Below are 15,181 nucleotides of genomic sequence, written 5' to 3'. Positions count from 1 at the left end.
GGCCATGCAAAAACATATTTTTTTGTTATCCTGAAAAAAACTGTCTTCTTGACGAGAGCTGCTGCAGGATAGACAAAGCTGCTATGTTTCTTGCCTTTTTCTGTTCCTCAGCAGTTTCACATGAATATATTGGCTAGAATTAGCCTGAGATTTAAATTGGCTTAGGAAATTATAACCACACATATTATCAGTTTTAGGCTGCGGATTAACATGCTGTGAGTTTGCAGCTGAAGCTGAAATTTCAGTAGGCTGTGTGGAGAAAAGTCAGAATTTTGTAATGAAATACAAGAGGCTCTTCTGACGAAAATGTATAATTCGAATTTCTGCATTCAAATATCACATGTAGCAACAGTAGGTAGTAAAGAATGTCATTTTTGTCGCTTGTTGATGATACAGATACAGTGATCCCCAACCAGTAGCTTGTGAGCAACATGTTGCTCTCCAACCCCTTGGATGTTGCTCCCAGTGGCCTCAAAGCAGGTGCTTATTTTTGAATTCCAGGCTTGGAGGCAAGTTTTGGTTGTCTAAGAACCAGGTGTACTGCCAAACAGAGTCTCAATGTAGGTTTAAAATCCACATAGGGGCTACCTAATGGCCAATCAGAGCACTTATTTGGCAGCTCAAGAACATTTTTCATGCATGTGTTGCTTCCCAACTCCTTTTACTTCTGAATGTTGCTCACGGGTTTAAAAGGTTGGGGATCCCTGATACAGAATAACACACTTTGCTAAGGCTACAACTTACCCTGGTAACAAGTGAGTAGCTTACCCTGGTAAAAAGTGAGTAGACAGACTAGAATATGAATAGGAAAGGACCTGAACAGAATGATAAGTAGTAAAAAATACAATAATATTGCAGCCTTACAGAGCTATTTTTTTGCCTGCTAGGGTCAAGGACTTACAACAACTGGACAACAGTTTTAAATTGTCAGGTGGAAGAGGCAGAACAATAAAACAAATTATTAAAGGGACAGGGGATTAACTTTAGGTTTACTTTTAATATGTTATAGAACAATGGATTCTAAGCAACTTTTCAATTGGCCTTTATTTTTCTTTCTATGCAGCATTCAAATGAGGGGGGGGGTCACTGACCCATCAAATAAACAAATGCTCTGTAAGGCTACTGGTTTATTGTTATTGCAACATTTTATTACTCATCTTTCTATTCAAGCCCTCTCCTATTCATATTTCAGTCATTGCTAGGAAAATTTGGGCCTTAGCAACCAGACTGCTAAAATTGCAAACAGGAGAGCTGCTGAATAAAAAGCGAAATAACCACAAATAATAAAAAATAAAAACCAGTTGCAAATTGTATATCTCTCTGCATCATACCAAAAGTTAATTTGAAGATTAACGACCCCTTAAAAACAAAAAAAATTGAATATCAATTGAAATGCCGCTAAGAACAGAACAACTACTAACAACTAAAGAACAACTAACTAACTAACCATAATTAAGAAGACCACTCTCTATGGCCTGTGGTTTGGTGTGTGATGTCATGATCACAATTGATGCAGTGACATTTCTTTTTACAGTCAAAAATAGTAAATAGTTAATTAAAACACGATGCATAATAGATTGTAAACTAATTTCTGTGTGATAAGCAGATGACCATGCAGACCCAGTTTATATCCAGTGATGAGATGGTCTTCATCTGCTTCCCATCTAATACCCCCAAACTTGCTTTCTGTGCTGGATCACAATTTATATATACATTTCTTTCTATACTTTTTAAGAATTTTCTTTCTGAAAAAACTGGGTTCACATCTCCATTCTCGGTCTTAGCTGAGAGGGCTATCTTTCTGCCATCCAACAGATGGCAGTACAGTGAAAATTTACTCCATGTTCATAAGATTTGTATATATTTTATTATATTGTATATATTTTTGTATATATGTACAGTATGATATATATTAGTGGCTTGATGTAGTTTATATGTGTACCTATTAAGTTGCCCATAATTTTGTCATATTTTAAGGACCTTATTATTGCCATCCTGGTCCTGACTATGCCAAGTTACAGAATAACAATGATTTGAAGTGACATGTTTGCACTGTCCCTCATTTATTTCATGGTACATTTGTGTGTCTATAAGATATTTAGGGGCAGATTTATCAAGGGTCGAATTTCGAGTTCATAGGAATTTTTAGGTTTAGGTGGCAAATAGTCTAATTGTAGTTCTTAAAGGGCCAGAGTATGATAAATCTCGAAAATGTAATTCGATTCTAATCTCTAACTAACTCTAATCGAATTTTAACAACTCTAATCGAATTTTAACAATTCCATAGTCGAAATTGACAGTTTTATCCATAAAAAAATAGAAAATTCTAATTTGAAATTCTAATTTTCAATTTGACCCTTGATAAATCTGCCCATCAGTGTCCTTTGCTAATCTGTATATTATCTATAACACTCTACACTGGCTGCACGTTCCCTTTAAACCTTTTTGGGGACTAAAAACTGGTATGTTGATGGACACTAGGGGGTGGTCCACCAAGAACAACTGTGCATGTATAAGAAAAATACAAAAGCAAATGTTTGAGTATTGGTTACCTTGGTGTTGTCCTTTCTTTTAAAATTCTTTCTTATTTTTTTCTATTCGTTTCTTCCCTCTTAAAGTTAATCACATTTAGAACAAAGCTCGTTAAAGTTATACACCGTTATATAAAACATTAAAAGGAATTCTCAAAAGTAAAAAGAAACCTTGACAAAAGACCGATGGCGGTCTGAAACGTTGCCGAATTGTTTGGGGTCAGAGCCCATGGCTGAATAAAGGCTTTTTAAAGAAAAAGAGAATCGTGAGTGGTGCTGTCCATAATACAAGTATTTGGCTAAAAAGAAACCTATAAACGTATGGGTGCTTATATACCAACCTAGGTGAAGGCTTTTGAATTGCTATTTGCAACTGCAATTTAACGTTCTTGTTTGCAGTAGGGTTGCTGCCTTTTCTGAATAAAAATACCAGCCTTCCTTTATTCTTCCCTATTAATAACATGTTTACCAGCCAGGCATCATTTTTACCTGCCAGGCAACAAATTGTTAGGGGCGGCAGGCCCCTCAAATACTTTGGTGCTCCGTTTGGAACTCTAAAGTTCCAAATATTGCTCTAAAGAAGGAAGTGTAGTTTGTTTGTATTAAGCAAGACCAGCCTTCCAGTGCAACTGAGGGCCAGCAAAGATATATGTGTTTGTGTGTGTGCATGTGTGTGTGTATGTGTGTTTGTGTATGTGTGTGTTGGGGGGTTAGGATTAGATTGAGGCGAAAGAGCAGTTGGACATAGGGGTGAGAAAGTGAAATTCATCCCTGTTTGTTAGTAAATAAGCGCTACTGTCTTCAAGTTGAATATACTAATACATATCCTAGGTGAGGTACACATGCCGGGCCAGAGTCTGAAACAGATTATCACCCATAATTGAAAAACATTATCTATACTTATATCTATATATATCTATATATATATATATCTATATATATATATCTATATATATATATATATATATATATATATATGTTTATATATATATATATATAGTTCAAAGTTCAAAGAAAGCACTCACGGCATTGCCCATCATGACGACAACTCTATGAGAGCCGAAACGCGTTTATGCACCATACACCAATAAATACACTTTGAATTACACCTGATGGACAATGCCGTGAGTGCTTTCTTTGAACTTTTATTGATTTACTGGTTAGCACCCGGCGAGAATACTTTTGAATGGTGAGTGCCGTCTGATCCTGCCTATATATATGTGTGTATATATATATATATATATATATATATATATATATATATATATATATATATATATATATATATATATATATATATATTTATTTATATATATATATATATTTATACACACACACACACACATTTATGTGTAGTAATAAAACTGATAAAACGTATTTATTCCATACATGATTTCAATCTAACCCCTTTAAGTTATCCACTCTCAATATGTAGATCAGGGTGCTTAAGAGGTTAATATATCGGTTTTTACTGCCTGAATTGTGTAAAAACAATTCCTAGGAAGCTACGTTTCAGTTTGCTAGCAGGACCCTGATCTGCCCAGGACTGACCAAGTCTAGAGAACTGCAAGGAAATGAGTTCATCTAAAATCCCACACTGATAAGGAATCAGTATTTATTTTTCAAGCAAAGGGAGGTGAGGGTTGGGAGTGTGTAGGGCACTGCTCTTACATCATGTGACTGGAACCTCACTTTCGTTCCATTCTTTGTTTTTTTAATGTTCTATATTCCCAGTATTCACATGAGCGGCATTTTATGCTACTTTTTATAATCATATTAAAAATATGTACATTGGTTATAGCATTAAATTTGTCTCAATCATTTAACAACCATCTTCCTATACTTTAGTTCCATTACAACAGTAGCTACAATGAGAATAACCTAATTAAGATTATTCTGACACAAAATTATATACAGCTACAACATCCTTTGACAATTGCTATCATAAGTATACTGTGAACAAAACTATAAAAAATACCTTGATTATTATTAATATTATTAGCATATATTTGTAAAGTGCCAACATAATCTGTAGTGCTGTACAAATGTATTTTCAGCAAACATGCAGGTTTCATAGATATACTGACTGATACTTGAGGTAGGTGGCTGAAAAAGAATCCAAATCTTTATTTTACATTACAATAGCCTGCAATTAATTTGACTATAGAAACATGGTACTCATTCTACAAATGGCACATTCCATCAGTTTAGGCACAAATATCAACATACAGATGGATGCTTGTGCCTCTTTGTGAGACCCTCTGGGCATGAATATAAATAGAGGGAGAGGGGTCTTCCTCAAAGTTTGGGAGTCACTTCTCTAATGTATTTGGCTACAGCATACCAGGAGTTGTAGCCAATCAATGAAAAGAAATGTCAAATGTCAGAGAGTTACTAGAGGTGTATTTTTGCTCCTGTAGTTCGACTTGAAAGCCAATGTTACAGAGCAGTCCAGAATAAACTGCTTGTAGCAGACGTTAAAGTTCTGATAGTTTCCCATGTGGTAAAGGGACTTGAAGCTCAGACAAAGTGGACCTTGTGAGTAGCTGGATTATTGGCCTAGAGTAGGCATTATATGCTTCCATAGAATAACCCTAATGTTTCAAAGCATTCTTCTGATCTTATTTTAAAGAATATCCATGAATAGCATTCACAGATTAGCAGAAATACCATATAAAGGCATAAAATTAATACCAATACATAGTGACATAGTGAAAAACTAAATAAATATGGCTTATATTAAATTGCTGATATATATTAGAGCTGTAAATCAAAGGGTATGTACCTGTACATCAACCTAATTACATACAAATACCTTGTTACATAACTTATTTTTGTTAAATAGGAACAAGTAGTATGTCATGTTGTCTGCCCAGGGCTAGACCATCAGCTACACTAGGGGGCAAATTTACTTAGGGTCGAATATCGAGGGTTAATTAACCCTCGATATTCGACCGTCAAAGTAAAATCCTTCGCCTTCGAATATCGAAGTCGAAGGATTTACTGCTATTCGTTCGTTTGAACGATCGTAGGAAAAATCCTTCGATTCAAAGGATTTTAATCCATTGATCGAACGATTTTCCTTCAATCAGAAATTTGTTAGAAAGCCTATGGGGACCTTCCCCATAGGCTAACATTGATGCTCGGTAGGTTTTAGGTGGCGAAGTAGGTGGTCGAAGTTTTTTTTAAAGAGACAGTACTTCGACTATCGAATGGTCGAATAGTCGAACGATTTTTAGTTCGAATGATTCGAAGTCGTAGTCGAAGGTCGAAGTAGCCAATTCGATGGTCTAAGTAGCCAAAAAAACATTCGAAATTCAAAGTATTTTTTATTCTATTCCTTCACTCGAGCTAAGTAAATGTGCCCCTAGTTGTTCCAGAGTTCAGATTCCTCTGCCCTATTGGTGTTAGAGAGAGTAGGGGAATGTACTGAGTATGTAATACTGCATCATCTAAAATTTGGTATGTGCTGTATATCTGTAGAATGAAAAAAAATGCACATATTGTCATTAAACATCCTCTGACACTTGGGGGGTTAATTATTATCCAAATGCCAAAAATTTGATAAAGTTTGGACTTTATTAAACCCCCGATGGTGTTAAAAGTCCAAATAAAATAATACTCCAACTCAGACCTGCCAAGTTCATGCAGAAGTCTATTGGGAGAAGTCCCGAAGAGATCCTGATCTGCGCTGGGTTTCGTTCAATAATACGAAAAATTATTATTTTTATGATTCAAATTTTTTCACGATTTTTTCAGGTTTTTTCCTGCACAGGAATTTTTCAGAAAAATGTATTGATATTAAGGGAAAAAAAAGAAGATTTGGTCGGAATAGCTTTCAGAAAATAATGAGAAATTTTCCGATTTTGATAAATAACCCCCCCCAAAAGATATAAAGACTTGTGCACAAGTGAATAAAATTTGGTTTGTTATTGTGTACTTACAAACATGATTTTCTTGCACACAGTTGCATTGAGTCTTCCATGTACTGCTGCTGCTGGAGTCTCTTTGTGAGCAAGGTGTAGGTCACTTTCCAGCTGGAGATCTAAGCTGTGTGCGGTTCGTAGTGGGTGATAGGGAGAGCTTCAGTGAAGGTCAACTACTTGGAAGCATGCTCAGAACATTTATGACCTGCAAACAATACATTGTAACTCTATGTACTTGTCATATGATCCATGATAAAGTTACTAATTGAAAGTATTTTCTCATTCTAACATTAAATTGTTTTTTAAATAACCATAGGGTCTTCTTCTGAACAAGTTAGCAATAATTAACACTGGCTTTAATTTTCTTGTAAAGGGCCAATTAGCCACATGGCATTAAAATCAGCATATGAAACTAATTGTTGATGGTTCACTAAAGGATACATGGGAGGTAATTACATTGAATAGTAATTTCAAAAGTTCTGTTAATTGTAGAAGTCTATCATGCATGATAGGGTTGACTATTAATGGATTCACTTTTAACTTTAGGAACTGACCAGTGGGAGTCTGAACAAGTATGTATGGTAAAGGTCAGCATGGCTGCCTTCAACCACCCATATTTTGCAGTCTACCAAGCAAAGCATAAGTAATAATGGGCAAAGTCTAACATGTAGCCCTACAGCTGCAGTGAAAATTTCAAAAAGATCTGTAACTTCATTTGTTGTTAGAACAGGTTTATAAATTTGGTCCTAATTCAGTTTGATATAAAATTTAAATATCCAGTTTTATGTTTTTGACTATAACTGAGCCTAAGATTGAACTAGAAGCTGGATAGAATTCAAATCCAATTCAATTTATAGTTCATATTTGGTTCTGCATTTAGTTTGTAAATAATACAGAGAAGAGTACAGGTATGGGATCCTTTATCTGAAAACCCTTTATCCAGAAAGCTCCAAATTACAGAAACGTAGTCACCCGAAGACTCCATTTTATCCAAACTTTTAAAAATTATTTTTCTCTGTAATACTAAAACAGTACCTTGTACCTGATTCCATCTTAAATATAATGAATCCGTACTGGAAGCAAAACCAGCCTATTGGATTTATTTAATGTTTACATGAAGATCCAAATTACTGAAAGATCTGTTATCCAAAAAAACATCAGGTCATGAGCATTCTGGGTAACAGTTCCCATCCAAACATCAAATGGAGATCAGCAAACCAGTGCCGGAAAAGGGTTTTTTTTAATTGACGTTATCAACATCTTCAGTATCTACAACATTAGTTAAATTAACTAATTGGTAATGTTATCTAAGCTTATGGAGCCTGACAAATTTGCACAAAAATAGACAAAACTTTAATTTCCTCTAGCACTGAACATTCATTTAATAGTATCTAATTATTAGTATGAAAGGGAAGTAAGAAAAACATTGAGTTAAAATATAAAATAATAATAATAATAATAAAAAAAAAAAACTGGTACAGAGTGACAGTGGAGAATGAACAGTTATTTCATTAAAAATGTATCTGTATACTAGTCGGTGTGTATAATAAATTTGCAATAGTCGAAGCTAACAGGAATTATTATTATATTTTTTATCTTTTTGTACATGGTCTGTTTGCACACGCGTGCCTATTGGGGGCTGTGACCGGCCAGGTTGCCTAGGGCGCCTGGCGGTCCTGGCCTGGCACTGTTCATTTACCTTCCACTTAAACCCAATTATTTTAACGATTTAGTTCTGTCCTGTATAAATGGGGTAAATAGAAAGGTATAGATAGGGCAGGTTCATGCCACTCGCACATATACCATTTATGAAAAAGAATGTATGCCAGATGCAACAACAAAGCCTATTCTATCTATAACCCCCTCAGTCTCTGTTTTCATGGGAGAACTCTATGAGGTAATGTAATAAAAGCTTAAAAGGCACTAAGTTTGCCTAGGTGTAGTAATCCATAGCAACCAATCAGCCGGCAGAAATTACTGGTCAACTGTTTAAAAGCAAGCATTTTATTGGTTGCTAATGGTTACTGGTACTGGGGCAAACTTAGTGCCTTGTATTGCATATGGGGCCAAATCCTGAAATAGGTTAGAACTTAACTTAAGGTGGCCATACACGGAGATATCCGCTCGTTGAGGTGGGCAATATCGGGCTGATCTGATCGTGGGCCCTAGGGCCCACCGATCGGATACTAACAAATTGTAACGGGCGGTCTGATCGCGGGACCGCATCAACGAACATATGCTGCCGCGATCAGACGGGATTTTTAGTCCCATCCGATCGAGATCTGGCCGACTTTCGGGCAGATCTCGATCGGTGAAGCCCGTCAGGGGGCCCTATACACGGGCCAATAAGTTGCCGATACGGTCTGTCGGCAGCTTTTATCGGCCCGTGTATGGCCACCTTTAGAACAAAAAAGTTGATGGCATCATATGTAACTGAGTGGATCATGCTGGGAAGGTAAGGATTGAGTGTGTGTGTGTTTCCTGATATGGTTTAACTTGGAAACTTGGAAGGGCAACAAGTATTCTGGGTGCAAAGTAATCCAATTGGTATATCCTTTGTCATTTTGTAACAGTAACAGTATCCACTTCAGTAAAATGCAAGGTATCATAATTATTTAAACAGACTATTGTAAATGGGACATTCCCAGAACTAGGATATGTTGGTGTAAAGTGGAAATGTCAAGAATGTTCTCAGCACTGTACCAGAATGTGCTCCATATCCCAATGAGAAGCATCACATTGCAACTTATTTCCTGTTGCTGGTTTTATTGGAGTTATTTGGGTTACCTATAATTTTTCCCCTAAAATTTCTTGTGCTCGAAAAAATTTGATAAAATCTTGAAAAATCCAAAAAGGGTTTTTCAGAATTAGAAAAAATCAGACTTTAATAAATAGCCCCCACGTTTTGATCGTCGCACATTCAGCATCATTTGAGATATCCCCTTTGAAATGGAAAGCTCTTTTTCCAACTATAAGTGAGGAACAATGAGATGGGGCTATGGACTCCCTCTAAATATAGACCAGATAGGTTTTATACTCTCCTGACAAAGCATTTTAAGTCATTATTTCTCAGTCCACTCCTATAGGCAAACCAAAGTTCATCCATTTACATATTGTTTTTTTTGGTCCCCTGGAAAATGTAAAATTGGGGTACAGTTTCACCTTAGATGCTTAGGCTTTGTGTCTAAACCTAATTCAAAGTTAGTAATAAAGAACTGTAGATGAAACTTTATCTTTAAGTCTCCTGCTGTGCAGCACTGTATCAAATACTTGTGCAAAATTGAGATTTGACGTACTCCTTTGATCTTATTTCTTCACTGTAGTTGAGAGGATTAGTTTGACAAATATATACTTAATGCATTCATACTGCTTTACACTCCAAATGTAGCTTTTACCTTTGAAACATAGATCTTCTCTTCAGCAAAACACACAGACGAATGTTTCTAGGTGTTTTTCAGATTAGCTCCAAATAAAGTTTTCTCCCCGGGTTTTAAAATGCACCTCCTTAGGAAAATGTCAGATGTGGATTTGGGGTGCCATTTGGGGGTAACCTGCAAATGAACGTTCTGACCTGTGTGGTCACTGACAATTAATTGGCCATGTCAGTTATTACTTAACACTTGCATTTTGTGTGGTGCAGTAGCCCATAGCAACGAATAGGCAGGTAGCATTTACTGGTCACCTGTTTAAGAGATCTTATTGGTTGCAATGGGTTACTGCGCTAATAATGTAAATAAAAAGTATTATCAAATGGCATATGAAAATATAATTTGCTACAGTATATGGGAAAGAGTAAAATAAATGGCTGGCTTTGATTATAGTTTGTTGCATTTTACAGACGTTGTGCACATTGGGGCTTAAGTGCAAACTGCAAATAATCACATTGCTTGTACCTGTTCTATAAAAAAGTTTGCTAAAAGGTAAATCACACACTTACTATGTACTGTATATATCTAAAGCTTGCTTAATGGACTGAAAACATATTTCTGATCCTGAAGATTCTTTGCAAAGTGTTTGCAAAGGCAAAATTGTTCACTTTGCAAACATTTATTCGCATTGTGAATGATTTTTTGCATAGTGACCAGTATTACATCCCCCCATTTTTCTCTAAAACCACAAATACCAAGAAAGTTTTTAAAAGATCTGATTTAAAAAAGTATGAACGAAAAAAACACTGAACGATGCTCTAAAAATACAGATATCTCTAAAACTTATAAAATTTTTAGTTTTACAGACAATTACTAGTGAACAAAAAATCAAAACCACGATTAAACTTGACATTCAGGAAAAGAACAAATTTTCCTTCTATTAAGAATAAAAATTTGCATATTGCAATGTAATATTCTTCTTTAGACTATTTTGGGGGAATGTAATAAAAGTCCCAAAGAGAAAAACAATTTGCACAAATAAGAATAAAAATGTAGCATTTCACATATCTTCCTTAAACTGTTATTGCATTGCAAATTTTAATTGTGTATTGCGAATTTTAATTGCACACTTTTAAGAAGTGCTTTTTCAGTAAAAAGTTTTATTACATTCACTGCACACCGGCACAAACCATAAAATTTGCAAACCTTCTTCCACTGTTGGAAGAGGTCGCTAAACAGTTTCCAGATTTGCAAAAGCTATATTAAATTTGCGCAAAGGATAATTTGTTGCGTCAAAAGCAACATACGTTATGACATATTATATTGCACCATTTATTGCATTGCAAATCTCAATTGCGCATCTGCTTGAAGGTGGTGTAAACTTTTGGAGCAAATGTAACAACTTTTTCATTAAAAAGTTTTATTACATACTTACTGTACACTGCACACTATCGCAAACTATAACATTCAGTTATTATCCTACTGTTGCATAAAGGGCAAAGTGTTTGCAAAAGCAAAATTGTTCACTTTGCAAACATTTATTCGCATTGTGAATAATTTTTTGCGTAGTGACCAATATTCAATCCCCTCATTTTTCTCTAAAACCACGAATACCATGAAAGTTTTTAAAATATCTGATTATAAAAAGTATGAACGAAAACATAACTGAACGATGCTCTAAAAATACAGATATCTGTAAAACTTCTAAACATTTTAGTTTTTCACTAGTAATTGTTTACAGACAATTACTAGTGAACGAAAAAATCAGTAAACCTGTAAAGGTCTAAATTGATGAAAAATTACCCAATGCGATCAGTGCAGCTCCCATTCACTTCTATGGGACCTCAACACCTTTTATAGTTATGGGACCTGTTATTCAGAATGCTCAGAACCTGGTGTTTTCCAGATAAAGGATATTTCTGTAATATGGATCTTCATACCTTAAGTCTACTAGAAAATCATGTAACCATTAAATAAACCCAATAGGCCTGTTTTACTTCCAATAAGGATGAATTATATCTTAGGTTTGATTAAATACAAGGTACTGTTTTATTATTTTATTATTAGCAAAAAAGGAAATTATTTTTACAAATTTGGATTATGTGGATAAAATGGAGTCTATGGGAGACAGGGCTTTCCATAATTTGGAGGTTTCAGGAAAACAGATCCCATACTTGTATTTGATGCAGTTTTTTGTTAGAGGTTTTCATGGTTTTTACACTTAATAAATATTGAATTTTTAGAGTTTTAGAGTAATTAAATAAAAACCCACACAATTTTTATTCGTTAACATAAAAAAACAAGTCTGAATTTTAGTAAATTCAGCCCATTAAAATTACTTAGTTCTGATATCTTATAAGCTCATCAGCAATAGGCAACATGATATATTTCAGGGTCCTTACTTTTGGCTCTCAACTACTACCCAAGGCCCACAGACGCCATGTTGGTGACAATACAGTGTAATAACTTTTGCAAGCAAAACATATGATTCAGTTACCTTCCTTGTTCTTGGCTCCATTATTTGTGCACGTTTTTAGTAACAGAACATGTAGCACAGTAGCACTGTAAATGCTGCTGAGAGTGTTTTCCTTAGACTGAATGCATTTGAAAGTATATTGCTAAATGGATACCTTGGATGTACTAGTGTGGGACTTTGCTAGTAAAGTGTGCACAGTGTGCCACCATCTAACATTTTTGTGTGCTCCTTTTTGTGTGTTTTCATTTACTGGCAACAGAATGTCATTTTGGCCTATTATACAGTATGTACCATATTTAGCCATATCGTTACTCTGACTTGTGGATCCTCAATGCCCGAGCCCTTTTCTTCTTCCCTAATAACTGACACCAAACCAATAAATCTGGGTGGGAAGGCCGCAGCTTCTTTTATTATACATTTACTGTAAATAACATTCCCTTAAACATACTCATTATTAACCACCCGTAATGATATTCTTAACCAATACATAAACACACATATAAACCATTGCTGGCTGCATATAACTAAATAAATGTAACATCCTGCCTTAATTTCTGTAATGTTTCTCTATGTACTTTTATGCGTTCCACTGCATGGCAAGGCATTGATTTCACCCCGCCCTATGGGTCTGCACCCAAAAAGCAGAGCTAAATATTAAAAAATTTGAAAAATGTGGCCAAGAACAACTTTTGTTCCACAACTGTGGAACACAGAAAAGCACTCATGGGTTTGTAGCAAAAGATAATAAAAATTGAAAGGAGGATATGAAATTCTGTCAGATTCCTGTCTTGAAGCTTGACTTTTAAATATCTGAAAATTAACTGGACTTCTGCTGATACTATTTATTTAATGTGCACTTGTGTGTAATCAGATAAGTTCTATATCATGAGAGTTTACATTAAGCTCACTAGAAGATAGTGACGGCAATGCTGTTTTGAAGCCTGTAAATGCAAGTTCATCCTTTCAGTCTTCTGGGTTAGGTGCCTTTTTTTTAACTATAACCAAAAGACATTACAAGATGTTAAGGAAATCCTCCTTAGGAAAACATCTTACTTAGAAGAAATCTAGCAGTCCTCATGACCATTTTAAGGATTCATTTCTGCTGTAATTATGAAACATTTGCTATTGTGAAATCAGATGAGCACAACAATATACCTAGGGCTAATTCTAATGTGCACCAGTGTAGTTATTCATAGCAACCAATGAGCAGTAAGTTTTCATCAGTGTACTACAATGATGAAAGGAAGGGTGAGTCTAAAAGGTTGTTTTTTTTTACTACAATATTGAGCAAGGTTCTGATTGCCCAAAGCTTTGATTAGTCACTAGGGTATCCGCATTGGTACAATTTAGCATCTAAATATTTGGAATCTAAATCCAATACGTTTATGAATGCAAACTTAACAAGAGTGGTAACGGTTCTTGATATATGAGCAGTTTTAGACAGCTCTATGCTGCTAATAACAGGCATTTGGCTAAACAGCTATTTCAACCAGCTACTTCTACTGCAGCGGTCTGGCCACAACTTCCAGCATGCCATTTTAGCTTCTTAGTAGTATAAATGTATAGACTGACAATGCTGTTTGGTAAGAAAATGTTTAATAACATAGAGCTGTTAACCTTTGAACCAGCTTCAGTTGTATAAAGTCATCATTCCAAGCACCTCACTTTTCTGTGTACGTGAACAAGAAAAGGAGGGGGAAATGTCAAAGGAAAGTGCAGATCTTGAGAACAAGCTGAACAATCTAAGAGAGGAAGAAAAAGAAAAAAATTGCACCTCAGTTATTATCAGTCAGTTTGTTAACCAAAGTATTTTCACCTCTACAGTCTCACCTGCTGCAGAGCGTATCCGGTTTATATTGGGTGAGGAGGATGACAGCCCTGCACCCCCACAGCTCTTCACAGAGCTGGATGAACTTCTGTCTGTTGATGGCCAAGAGATGGAATGGAAGGAGACAGCAAGGTGAGACATACTGTATTTAGCTGAATTCATTTCTGTAGTATGAATAATTCTATATAATAATTACAGGATATTCCAGGTTCCAGTATTCTACATTATTTTAAACATGTATTTGGTTTGCTAAATAATAAGCAGAATGTGCCTCCTGCCTGAGCCTGAGCTTTGCATGGCAGGCCATTGGCATATACTTACATGCATGTGATTTTGCAGGAATCCTGTTCTTATTGCTAATAAGTGAAAGGCATTTGTCATGCTGTCCCTTGTGCCTCAGTCACAGTGTTAAGTGCAAGGAACAGATATTCATTAGGTGCAAGGCATCACAGATACAACTGCATTATATCAAGAATTTGGGCATGCATGCAATATTGTGATCCAGATCCATCTGGTGCCTGTAGGTCACAAAAAGTCAAGACAGGTATTAAATATACAGCCCCCTTGAGAATGAGTGTATATTTGCTGTGCCTTGTGCCTCATTTAAATTAGATACTTATATCCTTTGGGCTAAACTATGCATACTAATAAATGAATGGAGACCAAATAATAGAGTTTAAGGATGTTGATAATCATGCAGATTGTAAACACATTCCAAAGTAAGAACAATTTCTTAATCCTATGACAGCCAGTCCCTGATATACACATAGGGGTCATTTATATCCGCAACAGCACAAGTGCAATTTTGGGTGCAAGTGTTTCTTTTCCACAATGCTAGCATAATTGTGGCGGTGAAGAGATGAAGATGTGCCTGACGCAATTGCTTGCATTAATCTTCACTGCAAATTGGACACAATTTCCTAAAAATCTTTGCTGTTCACATGTCGTCATTTCTGATACTCACTGCCAAAATGATGCCTGATTGGTTAGGCACAAATTCACTGCATCAAACACAGAAAGATATCCCAAAAACTCTGTAATTAAGTTAAAAA

General features: G+C 35.6%; 1 protein-coding gene across 4 annotated transcripts in view; it reads left to right on the top strand.

Moving 5' to 3' along the window:
* slc4a4.S (solute carrier family 4 member 4 S homeolog) overlaps window positions 1-15,181 on the top strand; it is a 127,870-nt gene that overhangs the window by 49,287 nt on the left and 63,402 nt on the right. For all 4 annotated transcript variants that reach the window (XM_018243458.2, XM_018243457.2, XM_018243461.2 and 1 more), the window contains exon 4: window positions 14,126-14,261. In XM_018243458.2, coding sequence (XP_018098947.1) covers window positions 14,126-14,261 — 136 coding nt within the window. The remainder of the gene's footprint in view (window positions 1-14,125; window positions 14,262-15,181) is intronic.

The sequence above is a fragment of the Xenopus laevis genome, chromosome 1S, assembly GCF_017654675.1.
Source record: "Xenopus laevis strain J_2021 chromosome 1S, Xenopus_laevis_v10.1, whole genome shotgun sequence".
NCBI lineage: Eukaryota > Metazoa > Chordata > Amphibia > Anura > Pipidae > Xenopus > Xenopus laevis.
This window is presented reverse-complemented; position numbering and strand designations above follow the sequence as displayed.